Source organism: Cannabis sativa, chromosome 3 (assembly GCF_029168945.1).
Source record: "Cannabis sativa cultivar Pink pepper isolate KNU-18-1 chromosome 3, ASM2916894v1, whole genome shotgun sequence".
In the NCBI taxonomy this organism is placed as follows: Eukaryota; Viridiplantae; Streptophyta; class Magnoliopsida; order Rosales; family Cannabaceae; genus Cannabis; species Cannabis sativa.
Window position 1 is genome coordinate 63,228,018 of NC_083603.1, and position 15,896 is coordinate 63,243,913.

At 40.1% G+C, this 15,896-nt stretch overlaps 1 protein-coding gene across 1 annotated transcript; it reads right to left on the reverse strand.

Annotated features, from left to right (window-relative positions):
- Positions 1-5,408: 5,408 nt before the first annotated feature.
- Positions 5,409-15,676, reverse strand: LOC133036225 (uncharacterized). The gene is made up of 6 exons (XM_061112741.1): positions 15,640-15,676; positions 15,158-15,278; positions 14,359-14,963; positions 14,081-14,241; positions 13,129-13,999; positions 5,409-5,743 (listed from the first exon to the last, which is right to left on the reverse strand). The coding sequence occupies exons 1-6, from the start codon at positions 15,674-15,676 to the stop codon at positions 5,409-5,411; spliced, it is 2,130 nt and encodes a 709-aa protein (XP_060968724.1).
- Positions 15,677-15,896: the final 220 nt, after the last annotated feature.

A 15,896-nucleotide genomic window follows, 5' to 3' on the forward strand; every position in this document is an offset into this window, starting at 1 on the left:
TCAAACAGATATGGGTCTCTACTGCTACAAAGTCATGCCGTTTGGTCTAAAAAATGCTGGAGCTACGTACCAAAGATTGGTAAACAAGATGTTTAAAGACCAGATCGGCAGAAATATGGAGGTGTACGTGGATGACATGCTCGTCAAATCCAGGAAGGCTGGGGGGCACATAGATGATCTGGACGAATGTTTCAAAGTCCTTAGGAAATACAACATGAAACTAAATCCCTTAAAATGCTCCTTTGGAGTCAACTCGGGAAAGTTTCTAGGCTTCATCGTCAATGCCCGAGGAATTGAAGCCAATCCAGAAAAAATCCAAGCCCTCCTGGATATGAACTCGCCAACAAAAACAAAAGAGGTGCAAAGCCTAACTGGTCGAATCGCCACACTTAGCAGATTCGTGTCAAAATCAATGGATAAATGTGTTCCATTCTTCAACATCCTGCGAGGAAACAAAAAGTTCGAGTGGATAGAAGAATGTGAAAGAGCTTTTCAAGATCTAAAGGCACAACTCGCAAAACGTCCCATACTTTCTAAACCTCTGGACAGTGAGGAGCTGGGGATATACCTAGCGGTTACGGAGCATGCCGTGAGTGCCGTGGTGATCAGAGAAGATAACAGCGTACAACACCCAGTCTATTACATCAGTAAAAGACTCGTCGAGGCCAAAGGCCGATATCCGTTGATAGAAAAGCTCACCTACTGCCTTATTCTAGTAACAAGGAAGCTGAGGCCTTATTTTCAAGCTCATCCTGTTTGGGTGTATACCGACCAATCACTACGACAAATACTGCAAAAGCCAGATGCCTCTGGACGGTTACTAAACTGGGCGGTAGAATTGGGTCAGTACAACTTTGTGGTAGAATGCACAGGCAAAAAGGAAAGCATACCAGAAAGCGATCCTGAGCCAGTACCACAGCCAAGTAATATTGAAGACAAACCGACCTGAAAACTACATCTGGATGGGTCGGCAACAGATCAACTATCTGGTGCAGGAATTTCCCTTGTCACGCTTGGGGGCAACACCTGCACGCTGCAGTCAAGTTTGAATTCAAGGCCTCTAACAACGAAGCCGAATACGAGGCCCTATTCGCTGGACTTAAGCTAGCCAAGGAAATGAAGGCCGAACACATTGAGATCTGTAGTGATTCACAGCTGGTGGTAAATCATGTATCCGGTCAATACGAGGCTCGGGGAGAAAAAATGATAGCATATCTGAGCAAAATACATGATCTGCTCGCACAATTCAAAAGCTACGGTCTCAGACAAATTCCAAGAGAAGAAAATACAACCGCAATGTGTTGGCTCGATTGGCAAGCAGCAATGTAAGTGACAAGGCAAACTTGGTCCCTATCTAGTTCCTTGAAGAGCCTAGCATCACTAGCATGGAAGAAATCGAAATGATTGACACATCCCCAAACTGGATGACGCCAATAGCGACCTACCTCAACTTTGGGGAACTCCCAGATAATCGAAATGAAGCTCAGAAAATGAGAAGAAAGGCGGCACGGTACATCATAATGGAAGGGATCATGAACAGAAGAGGATTCTCGATGCCATTACTCAGATGTGTCACACCAGATGAAGCTGCACGACTTCTATTTGAAGTTCATAACGGATTTTGTGGAAATCACGTAGCGGGACAGAGCTTATCAAAGAAAATTCTAAGGCAAGGCTACTTCTGGCCAACGATGATTGAAGATTCGAGAGCCTATGTTAAGAAGGGCGACAAGTGCCAGAGTTTTTCAAAGATACCAAGAGCTCTGCCCAACGAGCTGACACAGATGCAAAGTCCGTGGCCCTTTGCCATTTGGGGAATTGACCTAATCGGGCAATTACCTAAAGGTAAAGGCGGAGTGTAGTACGCAAAGGTAGCAGTCGACTACTTTACTAAGTGGACTGAAGTCGAACCACTTGCAACCATTACATCAAAGAAAGTTCAAGACTTTATAGTGAAGAACATCATATGTCGGTTCGGACTACCGTACAAAATAGTCTCGGACCATGGCAAACAGTTTGACAGCCAATCTTTCACTGATTTTTGAGCGAACCATGGTATCATTAAAAGTTTCTCACCAGTGGCACATCCTCAAGCAAACGGTCAAGTTGAAGCAGTCAACAAAACCTTGAAGGATACACTAAAGAAGAAACTCAAAGATGCCAAAGGAAATTGGCCAGAAGAACTCCCCAAAGTTCTATGGTCATACCGTATAATGGAAAAAATAGCAACCGGTCAGACACCATTTGCAATGGCGTACGGTTATGAAGCTATGCTGCCCGTCGAACTCGAGCCACCTTCCCACAGAAGATTCATGTACGATCAAGGTACCAATCACATGCTCCTTGCAGAATCACTTGATGAAATCGAAGAAAAACGAGCAACTGCAAACTTAAAGTTGATAGCTCATCAACAAAAAGTAGCTCAATATTTCAACAAACAAGTGAAAGCTTAGAAGTTCTTCGTGGGAGATATGGTCCTAAGAAGGGTCTTCCTAAACACCAAAGACAGCACGTCAGGTGTACTAGGACCTAACTGGGAAGGACCATACCAAGTGGTCGAAGTTCTCGACTCTGGATCATACAAATTAGGTAAGTATGACGAAAAAATGCAACTCATTCTAGTACCACGGTACTGGAATGGAGAACATTTAAGGAAATACTACCAATAAAGTACTTAGGTCGAGTTGACCACTTCAAAGTACTCAGGTCAGGTTGACCACTTGAAAGTACTCAGGTCGGGTTGACCACTTTAAAGTGACCAAGAGTCATACGTCTGCTTGGTCACTTGCGGGGCACCTATACCTGTACAAAGCATTTGGTAAAAATAAAACAATCACAATTGCACGGTAATTATAAACAGAGAATGAAATTCATTAAGGATGACAAAAGCACGTAGTACCGGGATTAAAAGATGCCCGGTTAGCCCGTTGTCCAAAAAATGAAAAATAATTCCAAGTTTAAAGACCGCTTGGCCGATCAAGATGTCTTAGAAAAAGCCCGAAGGCTGAATAAGATATATAAAAAAAAGAGATAAAGGAAATATTTAAACAGCTGGAGTCCCAGGCTCTTGGTTCGGTTCTTCTGGGCCAACTAGAGCAAGAGGATCTGTTGTTTGAACAGGAGAAGTATCAGCAGCCTAACCGGAGGTTGAAGCAGCTTCACCGGAGGTTGAAGCAGCTGCTTCGTTCCCACCATAAGTAACTTGGGCCGCGCAGTACTCAAGGTACATGTCCTTAGCCTCGCCCAAGTAGTCAAAGTTGGCCCGAGGATTAGCCTTCCAGAAATCGAAGAAGAGCTCGAGATTGGCTGTCTCCAAGGCATTGACCTTCTCCTTCAACCTGTCCACCTCGGCTGTAAGCTCCCCCACCTTGGCGTCCCTCTCCTTTTTCATCAGAAGAAGAACTGCTCGCAGAGAAGTCCGCTCATCCTGAAGACTATTTACTTTAGCAGATAAGATCTCGATGGTCTCCTCAAAGCGATCAGCAGCTTCGAGATCCTTTGTCAGCACGGAGATCTTCTTCTTAGTAGCAACAACTTCTTATTGGCGTCGCCCAACTCCAACCGAACAGCTCCAGCTTCCGCCCTGGCCTCCTCAGCTTCCTTCTTGGCCAAGTCTGCCTCCGCCTTCAAGGGGTCGGACAGAGCCGCGCTCTTAGAAGCAACTGATTTAGCCCGAGAGTAAGTGTAGGCTAACTTCAGACCGGCCAACACAGAGGAAAAAATTCAGCATCTGGAGTTAAGTATTGAAAGTTAAAGGGAAGTATCAAAAAAGACTTACTCAAATGAACTCCTTCAGGATTCCCCCCACCAACACATCCAGAGATGAGTCACTATTAGCACCAGCTAGTTGCTCACTGACCTCGGGAACCAGCCGATTCATATAGTGGGCCAGCATCTCCTTGCCCTTTTTGGCCTCTAGAAGCATGGGCAAAGGTGGAGTTGGTGCCTGCACCCGCTCAGGAGTACTCCTGATCAGTTTAGACCCAACAGTTGGTGCTCCAGACTCCTTGGACTTGGCAGATTTGGGGGTCAATGACCTCTCCAGAAGTTAGCTCCTCGGAAAGGTCAATGACCTCTCTAAAAGGTCTCTTTTCCGAGGATCCCTCACCGCCCTTAGACTTTTTGGCCGGAGGAGAGGCGCTAGAGCTTCCGCCCATTCTCTTCCTTAGAGCATCGATCATCTGCCGAGACATGTCTGCACAGAACAAAAACAGTATGCTTAGAAAACAGCCATCAGAAACACAAGGAATGAAAGTCAAGAAGCTCAAAAGTAAAGTAAAATGTAAGGTGACCGCCCGCACAGAGACTTAGAAGTCCATCATCACCTGACATCGATCTTATCTCAGGCATGATAGGTGAAGTGAGCTCCCTTATGTGAATTGCATGTTCAACAGGCCTGGGCGTGGCCGGGAGTTTCTTCTTCCTCTTCAGTGGGGTCACCTGCTCGTCCTCAGCCTCATCTTTAGGATTCAAAGGCTCCTGAGCATACTGCTTGGCCCTGACACCTCCTTTCAACTTAGCCTCGCACTTAAGTTAAATCAGCTCATCCTCCTCATGAGCTCGTTCAGGCCGGCCAGCACTAGACTTCCTCTTCTTCCCCGCTACGGACTTAGGAGAAAAGTCCTCAGGGTAAAGCCCATACATCACCAGATTATCATTGGAGGTCAACTGAATGATATTCCTGTCTTCCCCCGGCAACCGGGCAAGTTTTTGAGCTCTATCCCTAAGAGCAAGAGTGAGGGGAGGACGGTGACATGTCAGAATCTGCTAAAACTGAGTCCGGGTAATGCTCGGATCCTTCACCATGAAGTACTCATCAACAAAACGCCCTATTTTGCTGATGGCCTTGGCATCTGTGCCGGTCAACCACTTGAAGCCTGGCTGAGAGAAGTAGAAGTACCCCGACCTGCCTTGCTTGGGGTAGACTTCAGATCAAAGAACCAAGAAACCTAGTGGGGAGAAGGAGTATCCCATCCTTGGGAAGAGTAGAGGACGATGAGAGTGGATAAATACTTGATGCCCTTAGGAGTGATCAGGGTCGGGCAGAGACCAAATAAGTCTGCCACATCCCTGAAGTACTTGTGCAAGGGCATCATCGCCCCTTTTTGGCCGTGGGCCCCCGACTAGGCACACATCCCCTTATCAGGGTTTGTGGCACGATTGTCGTGGGCGGGAATGTAGCAGTCCAGCTCGCCCAGGTTCCCGTCCTAGTCGAGAGTTCGAATGCGCGCCTCCAAAATCTTAGACGAAGGACTTACCCACCCGGCGCCCAAGGCACCCTGCCTCCTATGAGGAACCGCCGAAGCAAGCTCCTCACTGACGTAGTCCACGCCCTCAACCAGGACGTCTCCGTCAGCATCGACTGGCTGCCCAGCCTCATTGTACTCCCCAAAGTTTGGGGGTTCAACCTATTCCTCTCCCTTCGCCTTGGAAGAACTGCCCGGACGAGCATCGTCCATCTCCTCAACCTCCTGCACCTCAGCGTCCCCCTCGCGATCCTCCTCCATCGGGACGGCCGAATCCTGTTCGGCGCTAGGCAGAGTGGCAAGCTGAGCCACTTGAGGATCAGTAGCGTCGGCCAGACGCATGGTTTTCTTTGTATAAGCCATCATTCTATGGCTGGGTACAAGGTCAGGAGAATGTCCTTCGCTAGAAGAAGGACTAGCACGAAGACGAGGATGATCTTCATGCATAAGTTGAAGCAGATCTTCGTCAATCTGATGCCCGAGTTCCCAAGACTCACCTGGGTTCATCTACAAAAGAAAACACACAAGATGAGTGTTGGACGGAGTATCAAATGAAAAACAAGCAAATATGTCGTCCAGGAGTACTCAACAGATTAAAGAACGTCTATGTCTAAAGAAAAGTCAAAACTCAAGAAGTCAGAAAGTTTTCTTGAGTTAGGGCAAAAAAGTTCATAAAGCTTAGAATAAACAAGATGACAGAACGAAGCAATGCGGTTCAGAGACAAGCTCTATGGCTGTAAACCCACATGAAGACATGATAAAGAAGAGTTGTAGAAGTTTCTAACCCTAGGGTTTCCTAAGCGTTTTTCTACATCATAGTTGCATTCAAAGTGTAAACATGCAAAGAAAAGCATAAAGGAAATCAGAAACTTACTCAAAGATTCGAGCGTCTGGGTTCGAGCAACGTCAAGCAGACCAGCAGTTGTCTGGAGGCTTTTCGGCAACTTTGAAGCCAAAACACTCTCCTTTCGCTCTGAAGTTTACTTAGCAACGAAGGGTGATAAAATGAGTTATGTGCCAATGCTATGGGTATTTATAGGCAAGTCACGAAAAGAGGTAACTGCATCAAAGGAACCTCAGACGCCTCAGTTTCCCACCTCAAAAAAGAATATGGGAAATCAAAAGTAATCGAGTGCAACCGTCAGCCGTGGAGAGAGAAAATTGGATTTTGAAATATTAATTGTCAGAGCATTTATTAACCAAAAACCGAAGGAATGCCCAGTCAGCTTCACATCGGGTCTTGAACGGTCATGCTCGACACGTGTCCCCATCCAAAGGTAGAGCCAGCTCGGAAGAAGTATACACGCAACCTCAGAGATCCCGTATAGACTTGGGGGCAAATGTTATCCCAAATTTTACACTCTAACGTGGCATCACAAGAATGGTGACACGTGGAGTCCACTTGGAGTATCTACTCGGGAATAGTATGCCAGGCAGGATGCCTCGCTGGCACATCCAGAAGAAGATATTCAGCGATCCGTGCAGAGCACTCAACACTTAGCGAATTGAGCTTTCGCATCATGAGTCATCAGCTCAATTCCTATAACTCAGTGATCAACTTACGTGAATATGGCATCAACATGATCCCACTATCAGTGTACTCAGCCTCAATCCCACGATCCTTGCATTCAGCATTGATCACACGATCTTTCTGTTTATGTGCATTGTAACGAGAGAGGAAACTCTTCCTCCTCAAGTTTCCCAGCCCTATGAATAGTGAGGAATGTTCACTGGGCAAAGGGACCGAGAGAAAAAAAGTCGATACGCAGCTAAGCTAATACTATATTATTATCTAAAAAATTATATATTTAGAGATACTGTTGTAAGAGCTATAAGAAAAGGAATCTTCTTCCTTGTTCTTGAGTCAATACAAAAAGCGAGGATTAGGCTATTACCGAATTGCTCGGGGCTGAACCTCTATAAAATTCCTGTGTCTTATTGTCGCTTTATTATATATTCATTACGACATATCGTTTATCGCTTATCAAAAAGACTCATTGTCGTTGGCTAAAAGCGAAGTCAACACACCTCTTAAAAAAAGTGTTTAAAATTAAGTTTGGGGTGTGCCACCCCTTGTGAAAAAAAAAGAGCATGATTTTTTTAGAAGTTGGAACTCCCAGGTGTTATAGCATTGCTTCAGCAATCTAGAGCAGAGACGCAGAAAAAAAAAATGTTATGCTAAGACGTTGCTATAACTCCCGGGAGCATGTTATTTTGGAAAAATTTGTGGCAATAAATAATGGCAACATTAATACTCAAATTTTTTGTGGGATATTAAGAGGAAGTAAGTATGAGGTCTCATTTTAGTCTTAGGAAAATTAAGGTGCTTTTAGGTGATTTGAGCCAAAAATGACTTCTCTTAACTACCTTCACCTAATCCTTATATTACAAGCTTGAAAAAGTCCTTTTGATCTTTGGTTTTGTGTTTGTCTACATTAGTGGAGAGAGAGATGAACAATAAACCTATGAGACTTTGTCATTTTAGAGATTTTGTACTTAATTCATATTTACATAAATTGATCTAAATCACAAACAAATTTCTGAGAAAAGGAATTTCCCACACACACTTGGAGTAATCAGAATTAGAATGAAACTTGTTTTTGAATTTTTCACAATCATTGGACAATCTTTATATTGTTTCTCTAAGCTATGTTCATTAATCAGTCTTTAAGGGAAATGTGGAGATCACTAATTTTAGTGTCATATTGCCTCTTGCTTTATGTTTATTTTTCTTTTTGCTTGAGGACAAGAAAAGTTTTAAGTTTGGGGTGTGATAACTCTATGAAAATAGAGTTATTTGGCTCTTTTTGTCCATTAAATTAGCTTTGCTGTCAAGTATTTTTACTTTATTTTAGTGACTTTTATTTGGTTTTCCTTAATTTTGTATAAATATTAGTTTTAGTATTTATAAATTAGTTTTGGTTAATTTTTATAATATTTTATAAATTTTATTTAGTTTCCGATTGTAAAAATATTATTCGCAATATTGTGTTATTTGTAGAACTTTAATGTAATTATGGAGTCAAATTATGGTCAAAAGTTAAAAAAAAAAAAAAACTAAAGTGGTAAAATTTAAATGAGAAACTCTAGTGTGCTAAGTATAAAAAAGATTTGATGCATCCACATCAATGTCCAACTAGAGAATGCTAATTCACAAGTTTATTTAAAGCTCCATTATTTGTTGAATCATAAATTTCCATTTGTCTAAGTCAAATTATTTCTAGCTAACCAATATATATTTTTATCCCTAGTCACCCCATTGAGCTTAATTTACCTCTTCATTCTTAACTCATGATAGGCCTCCCTACATATATTATTTTTCCTATGCCTCCTTAAACACCTTGATCTATCTAAGATGTGCATTAATGTGAGAGAAAGTGAGAGGAGTGTGAGGATTTGTGGAGTCTTTGGTGCCATCATGTCATATATTCATATTCTTAGTGGCAACATTGGGGACAATATTCAGTTTAAGTTTAGAGGAGAGTGTATGTTGTGTTTCTTAACACTTTTATATATGTATTGATTCATTATTAAAAAAAGGAGAGAGAGAGATAAATGAAAATAAAAAATAAAAGATCTTAAAAAAATGAGTGCCCCCCTTTTGAAATAAAAAATGTAGCCAAATTGTATAAATATAATTTGAAATTAAGTTTTGGGGTGTAGTAAAATAAATAAAAAAAGAAGAAGTTTCTCTTTCTCTTTCTTGTTTTGAAAGTGGCAAGCAGGGTATTCAATGTTTGTGGGGATATTCCTTTGGGAAAGTGATTATATGCTCTTATTAATTGGGTCCTAGAAAGATTGAGGTGTTTAAGGTATTTTAAGCCAAAAATAATATCTTTTAACCTACCTTCACCTTAGCGTAACAATACAAGCTTAATAAAGTCCTATTGATCCTTGGTTGAGTCTTTGTCTACATTAGTGGAGAGGGAAGCATTGAGTCAACTTATGCAGGCAAAATGTTAGGGTTTAGGATTGAGGTCGAGCTTGATTGTTTTGGAAAAAACTATGCATTAGCTATTGGGAGAGACACTTGCATTATAATTTTATCACTTCATTAACACTTGAGTAAATTAGTCAAATGCATTAGCAAGAGGCGTAATCATCATCATCATCATCATCTTACATCCCTTTTTTAATAAAATTTTGAGAGCATTTATCATTATTAAGTTGCATGCTAAGTAACGATCTCCTCTCTTTGTCTCGTGTCTTGAGTGTCATTTATTTTCTTTTGTGTGAGTTGTGTTTTGAGTCAATTTTCTTTGTTGTCTGTCTTTTATTCCTCTTTGAGTCATCACTCGAGGACGAGTAACGTTTTAAGTTTGGGGGTGTGATAACTCTTGAATAAAGAGTTATTTTTCATGTTCTTTTAGCTGAATTTATGTGTGTATTTAACTTATATTTAGTTCTTTTTCTCTCATTTTGTGAGAATATATGTTAATTTGTTAGTGGGAATTATTAAGTGTTATTTGGGTTTTGGTAAACAAAATGGCTTAATAGAGAAAGTGCAAGGTTTTGCTGAAGTTTTGCAGGAACTTTGCTGCAGCAAAAGTAGCAGGGCTAATTGTTGAAACTAATGTAGAAAAAGAAAAAAGATGTGGCAATTCATTAATTGAGGTGGCAAATATGAGGCTGAGGTGGCGAAAGACAAGTGGTTTAGAGCTGACCTAGTTGGAAAAGTCTCTAAGTGGGAATTAAGGGACCATGTGGAGGGCATTTTTGGAAAAGTAAAAAAGGGAATTTTACCCTAGCTTAAAAGAGAAGAGGGACACAATTCTTGGCAGCCACCATTATTGAAAATACCTAGAGTGATGAAGAAGAAGAAGAAGAAGAAGAAGAAGAAGAAGAAGAAGAAGAAGAAGAAGAAGAAGAAGAAAAAGAAGAAGAAAAGGAGTGCACAAGGAAGAAGGAAGAAGGAGGAGCCATCCACATAGTTTCTTCTAATCCTTTAATCTTTTGTATTTCATTTTTATAGTTCTTTGTTTTCTTTTTTTTTTTTTTGATCAAGAAGGAAAAATCTTCATTAATCACAAACACTTACAACCCAAACAAACAAGGCAACAAAGCCCAACAACTACTTACAGTATAAACTCTCTATATATCTCTTTTCAACACTTTTTAATCTCCCTTTTTTTGCTACTTGTAATCTATAGAAAACATTGTCTTTAATATCCTGTACAATCTTCCAAACCAAGCTCGAGTAATTGTTAAATATACAATTGTTTCTATTGCTCCACGAGTTATAGATTGTTGCTGCCATGACTGTAGTGTAAACTCGTTGCAATTTATCCTTCTTGATCTTCACTAACCATCTTTGCCACTCTTGAAAGTCACTTGGCCAATTGGTTGTCCCAAGCCAATTGCAAACCCGAGAGAGAACCTGCTGAGAGAGACAGCAAGCAAAAAATAGGTGGCTGTTGGACTCATCATCAGCCCCACAAACCGGACATACAACACTGTCCAGGACAATTTTGAAGCGAGCAAATTTATCCCGGGTTAGTAGTTGGTCATTAGCAGCCTGCTAGAAAATGAACCTGTGTTTGGGCACTATGACACTGCTCCAAATACTATTGCTGATCTTGAGAATAGTATGGTACAGTTTGCTATTGTATATCTTCTTCGTGTTGAGTCGGCCTTTGGCATCTCCAGCATTAGTAAGCTCATGAGGAGTAAACTTTTCTCTTAAATGACAAAGTTTTCTCCAATACCAACTAGCATCATTTTTAAGGTCATAGGTCCAAATGGAATTGTTCTTGAGATATATATTATTAACCCATTTCACCCAAAGAATGTCACTTTTGGTTGAAATGGCCCAAATATATTTGGCTAGGATAGCTTGATTCCATTTGACCCCATCTTTGAATCCTAAACCAACATAATTCTCAGAAGAAAAACTTTCTCCCACGAGGCCACATGCAACTTGCTCTTGTTACCATTCCAGTGTTGGGTTTTGTGCCCTAAATAAAATCCATTACAATCTGATAGTTATCAATTTAAGAGTTTTGAAGTGATTATGATTACATGTATTTTACATGCTTATGGTTTAATATATTTATACACAAAATCAGTTAAGTCCAGAACATATATTTATTCACAATTACAGTATTGTCAACATAGTGGAATGTGATTGTGATTATATGATTCAAAAGACTAAGTCCCTGTTCATCAGTGTTTTGGATTTACAGTGATGTGATAATCAGCGATGAAGTATACTTACACTTGGAGCAAGTGTTATGTTCTTTCCAGGACATTGGTAAAGTATACTAGTTTTGAATGTATGGAGTATACATTGGACTGGACCGATATTGAACTTAGACAAGATATTATAAACTTACCGTTGTATCTTTCCAAGTCAATATCAGTAGTTGATCTTAGAATAAAAGAATCTAAATCCTGATATGCTTAGGCTCAATCTCATGAGTGCTATTCATGTTCTTTGATTTATTAGTTAAGCCTACTTTTGGGTCAGGGTGATACGTATATTTTGGGAACATGATAGTATGACTGAGTGGGAGCGCTTAACATAAATATGGAATCTATAGCTTCAACTGGTGTACAGAAGTCAAGTGATGATTCCCTTCGAGCTTAGTTAAATAGAAGTAAATGGATGAGCTCTTGTTTCAGTGACTATATATTAGATCACTAAAACATCATTTACAGGTAGCTAAGTGTTTTAAGGGGCCAAATACATTGAGGGGTGGAAACGGTAAATTTATCCCATCTCGATGTAAATCATCTATATAGAGGATCTTTGATCACATTAAGATTGTAACAATGGTTAAATGAGATAGCATATCTATATCGTGAAACATATAGAATGCTCTATATAAGTCTGAGAGTGCAATTCCAAGTTCTAAGAGTGGATTCAACAAGGAATTAATAAGTTAGGGATTTACTTGGTAAATTCGGTTCAACTTATTGGAAACTCAGCAATATAGATCCATGGTCCCCACTCTAGTTGAGACCATACTGTTTTTAAGACTCAATAATTGATTTATGATTAGTCAATTATAATTCTAAAAGTTAGACTATGTCTAATTTGTGAATTCTCACTAAGAAAGGATGAAATTGTAAAGAAAAGGGTTTCTAGGTTTATTTATTAATTAAGAGATTTTGTATGTCTAATTAATAATTATATTAAATGACAATATTATTTAATAATCTATTTTAGTTATTAAATAATTAGTTTTTGCATTTAAATGGTTAGAATTGGAAAAATGACATTTTTGGAGAAATAGAAATAAAATTGTGGAAACTGCAAAATCCATGTGAGGTCCAGTCACACAACGGCTGGCCACATGGTAGTGTGTTTCCCAATTATTATTTTCAATTTTTTAATTGCCAAGTAATTACTAACCTAAACCTAGCAGTTGTCTATAATAGGAAAGTGGTGGATCACACCAAATAAGGCAGTTAATCAATTACTTAGTAAATGAGGAAACTGTTTATTTTGGAAAGTTGAGCTTCCCTTTTCCCTATATATAGCAGCCCTCCTCTCTTCCTCTTGGATGCTTCATCATACACGAAATACACTATGAAAAGAGAGAGAGAATTTCGAAATCCTTTGTGAGAGAGAAGTGCCCACACACAACAAACAGTACCTCAATCATAGATTGGAAGACTGTGAAGGATCACATCCATCTGAAGGACATTCGGGCTCAAATCTTGATTATACTCCGCGACAGAAAGGAATCAAGGGTTAGAGATCTGAGTGGAAGGTGACACATTATTCCGCCGCACCCACTGTAAGGTTTCTTAACTTTTTATGTGTTTTATTTAATGTTTTATAAGTTCATATTTAGGTTGTTAAATCAACATACTTGTGAGTAGATCTAAGATCCTTGTAAAATAAATTCCAACATCCAGCCCCAAAGAAACCCTCTACAAAGTTTCTCAATCTCCTTTGTAATGCTATGAGGCAAAATGAATATACTCATCCAGTAGTAGCGAAGCCCAAGCAAAACTGAATGAATGAGAAGAGCCCTACCTGCAAAAGATAAATGTCTTGTTGCCCAAGTATGAAGTCTCTGTTTGATTTTCTTGATGATCACCCCACAATCTTCCGCTTTCCATTTGGTTGGTCTTAGAGGCACCCCCAAGTACTTAAGGGGATAAAAACCCTCTAACATGTTCATTTCTCTCAACATAGCCTGCTTTTCCTCTGCTTTTACCCCTCCAAAATAGAGTTGGGATTTGTTTGCATTGATGGCAAGACCCGAAGCGGCCTCAAACTCATTCAAAACACTTTTTATTACCTGCAAGGAGCTTAGGGACCCCTTACTAAACAGCATCAAATCATCCGCAAAACAGAGACTAATTATTTTGAGACTCTTGCACATAGGGTGGTATTTAAATTTCGATTGATCAACAGCCATTATCAACCGTCTAGTCAAATATTCCATAATCAACACAAACAGAAGAGGGGAAAATGGATCACCTTGCCTTAAACCCTTATTGCCTTTGAAACTCCCTTGAACTCTTCCATTCATCATGATTGAATAGGTGGTAGCTCTCAGACAAGACATGATCCATTTTATAAACCTGGATGGCATTTTGTACGTATTCAAAAGAGCTTCTAAGAATTCCCAGCTCACCGTATCGTAAGCTTTACTTATATCCACCTTAAGAGTACACCTTGGGGAGACGTTCTTCCTTTTGTAGTTCTTCAAGATGTCTTGAAGAATCATAACATTATGCGCGATTGATCTCCCTTGTACAAAAGCACCTTGGTTCTGGTTGACAATCAGAGGAAGAACCTGTGAAAGTCTCATACAAATCAACTTTGAAACACATTTATAAATGGTAGTGCATCAAGCTATAGGCCTGTAATCCACTGCCTTTGTTGGATTTTCTGTCTTCGGGATTAGGGTGAGCATTGTGGCATGAAACTCTTGGGGCATGGATCCTTTAGTGAAGAAACTCTCCATCGCATGAGTGAAGTCAGCACCCAGCTCCGGCCACATTTTCTTGAAAAAACCAGCTCCATAACCATCTGGCCCTGGTGATTTTACATCCGAAATACTGAAAAAAGCTTTTCTAATTTCCTTCTTTGTAAATGGTCTGATTAGGCTCAGCTATTGCTCAAGATTTAAACAATTCCCCATCTCCATACAACCTGCTTTGAGACTAGCTGTAAGTCTGGATTCGGTTCCCATGTATAGCTGGAAGTGACCAATATAGTGATCGACCACCTCATAGAAATTGTCTATGACCACCCCTTGTTCATTAGTAAAGGATATAATGCTATTCTCCATCCTCCTTTTTTTCAAACTAGCATGAAAGTAAGCATTATTCTCAACTCCTTTGCTAAGCCAAGTCACCTTCCTTCTTTGTCTCAAGAAACTATGGTATAATTTTTCATGGTTGATAAAGTTTGTGGCTGCCTCTTTCTCATCTTGCTGAAAATTCAGATCTTGAGCATGAGCTTGAGCTTGCATTCTTGCTGTCAAAAAAAGAGCTTTAGCTTCATAATACCTTCTCCCTATATCCCTTATAACTTCTCTATTTAACTTCTTCATGACATGTTTCAACCTCAAAAGTTTGTGTGATAGAGCTTTCATCCCCACGGCCCTCACAGGTTTTTGCCAACTTTCAAGAACAGCTTGTTTGAACTCTGGATGGTCAGCCCAGAAATTGTAGTATCTGAACGGTTTACCTACAATCTTCTCATCAATAGCCATTGAAATCACACAAGCACAGTGGTCTGAAATAGTCTCCCAGCTATAGGGAGCTTTTGTCAAAGGAAATTTATCATTCCAATCTTCATTCACAAATGTATGATCTATTTTAGAATAGATCCTCTTGTCTCTATCTTGATTGTTAGTCCAAGTGAAGTCTGATCCAGTCTTTAGGAGTCTTTCGTTATGACTTTAGGTAAGCCAGTTTGTAGCATCCACAGTTTCATTGATTGTTACATCATTACCCCCTTCCTATCTTCCAAATCAAAAGGAGCATTGAAATCCCCTATTATAAGCCAAGGTTTGGCCGGCAGAGTTACAGTCAGCAAGTTGACCCACATCCCCTTCCTCTCCTCACCTGTATTGAGGCCATACAAAAACGTAATACTCATAGGATTAATCTGGCCAGCAAGTTTAACAAAGCAATGAACAAATTACGGATCTTCTCGAACAACAATCACCCGAGCAAAGTTCCTTCTCCACAAGATAAGAATACGGTATTCAATCATAGGACTAGTATAATAATCCCAATTCATGAATTTTCTACCCATCATGTCACTGATTTTATTCCCCCTAAGTTTAGTTTCCAACAAACCACAAACACCAATTTTATTCACACAACAAAATTCATAAACATCATTCTGCTTCTCTACTTTATTTATTCCCCTCACATTCCAACAAGCTATATTGGTATTATCCATGGCCAATATTGAGAGTACCTGAATCAATTTGCACAGTGCCTTCTTGGACTCCCATAATCACTTCTTGCTACCCCTTGAGCACACTATAATGGTTGTTGATTTGCTCAACTTTTTCCCCTGCTGTAGCTTGATTTTTTGGTCTCTGTGTGGCTGTCTTCTTTGGTATAATCCACTCCTTCTTCTGCTGGCTACTATTACTTGCCTTTTCCATGGTTTCTTTTGTCTCCTTTTGCTTCTTTTGCACCTGCTGTAGCTGTTTTTCTTCCCTTTCTTTC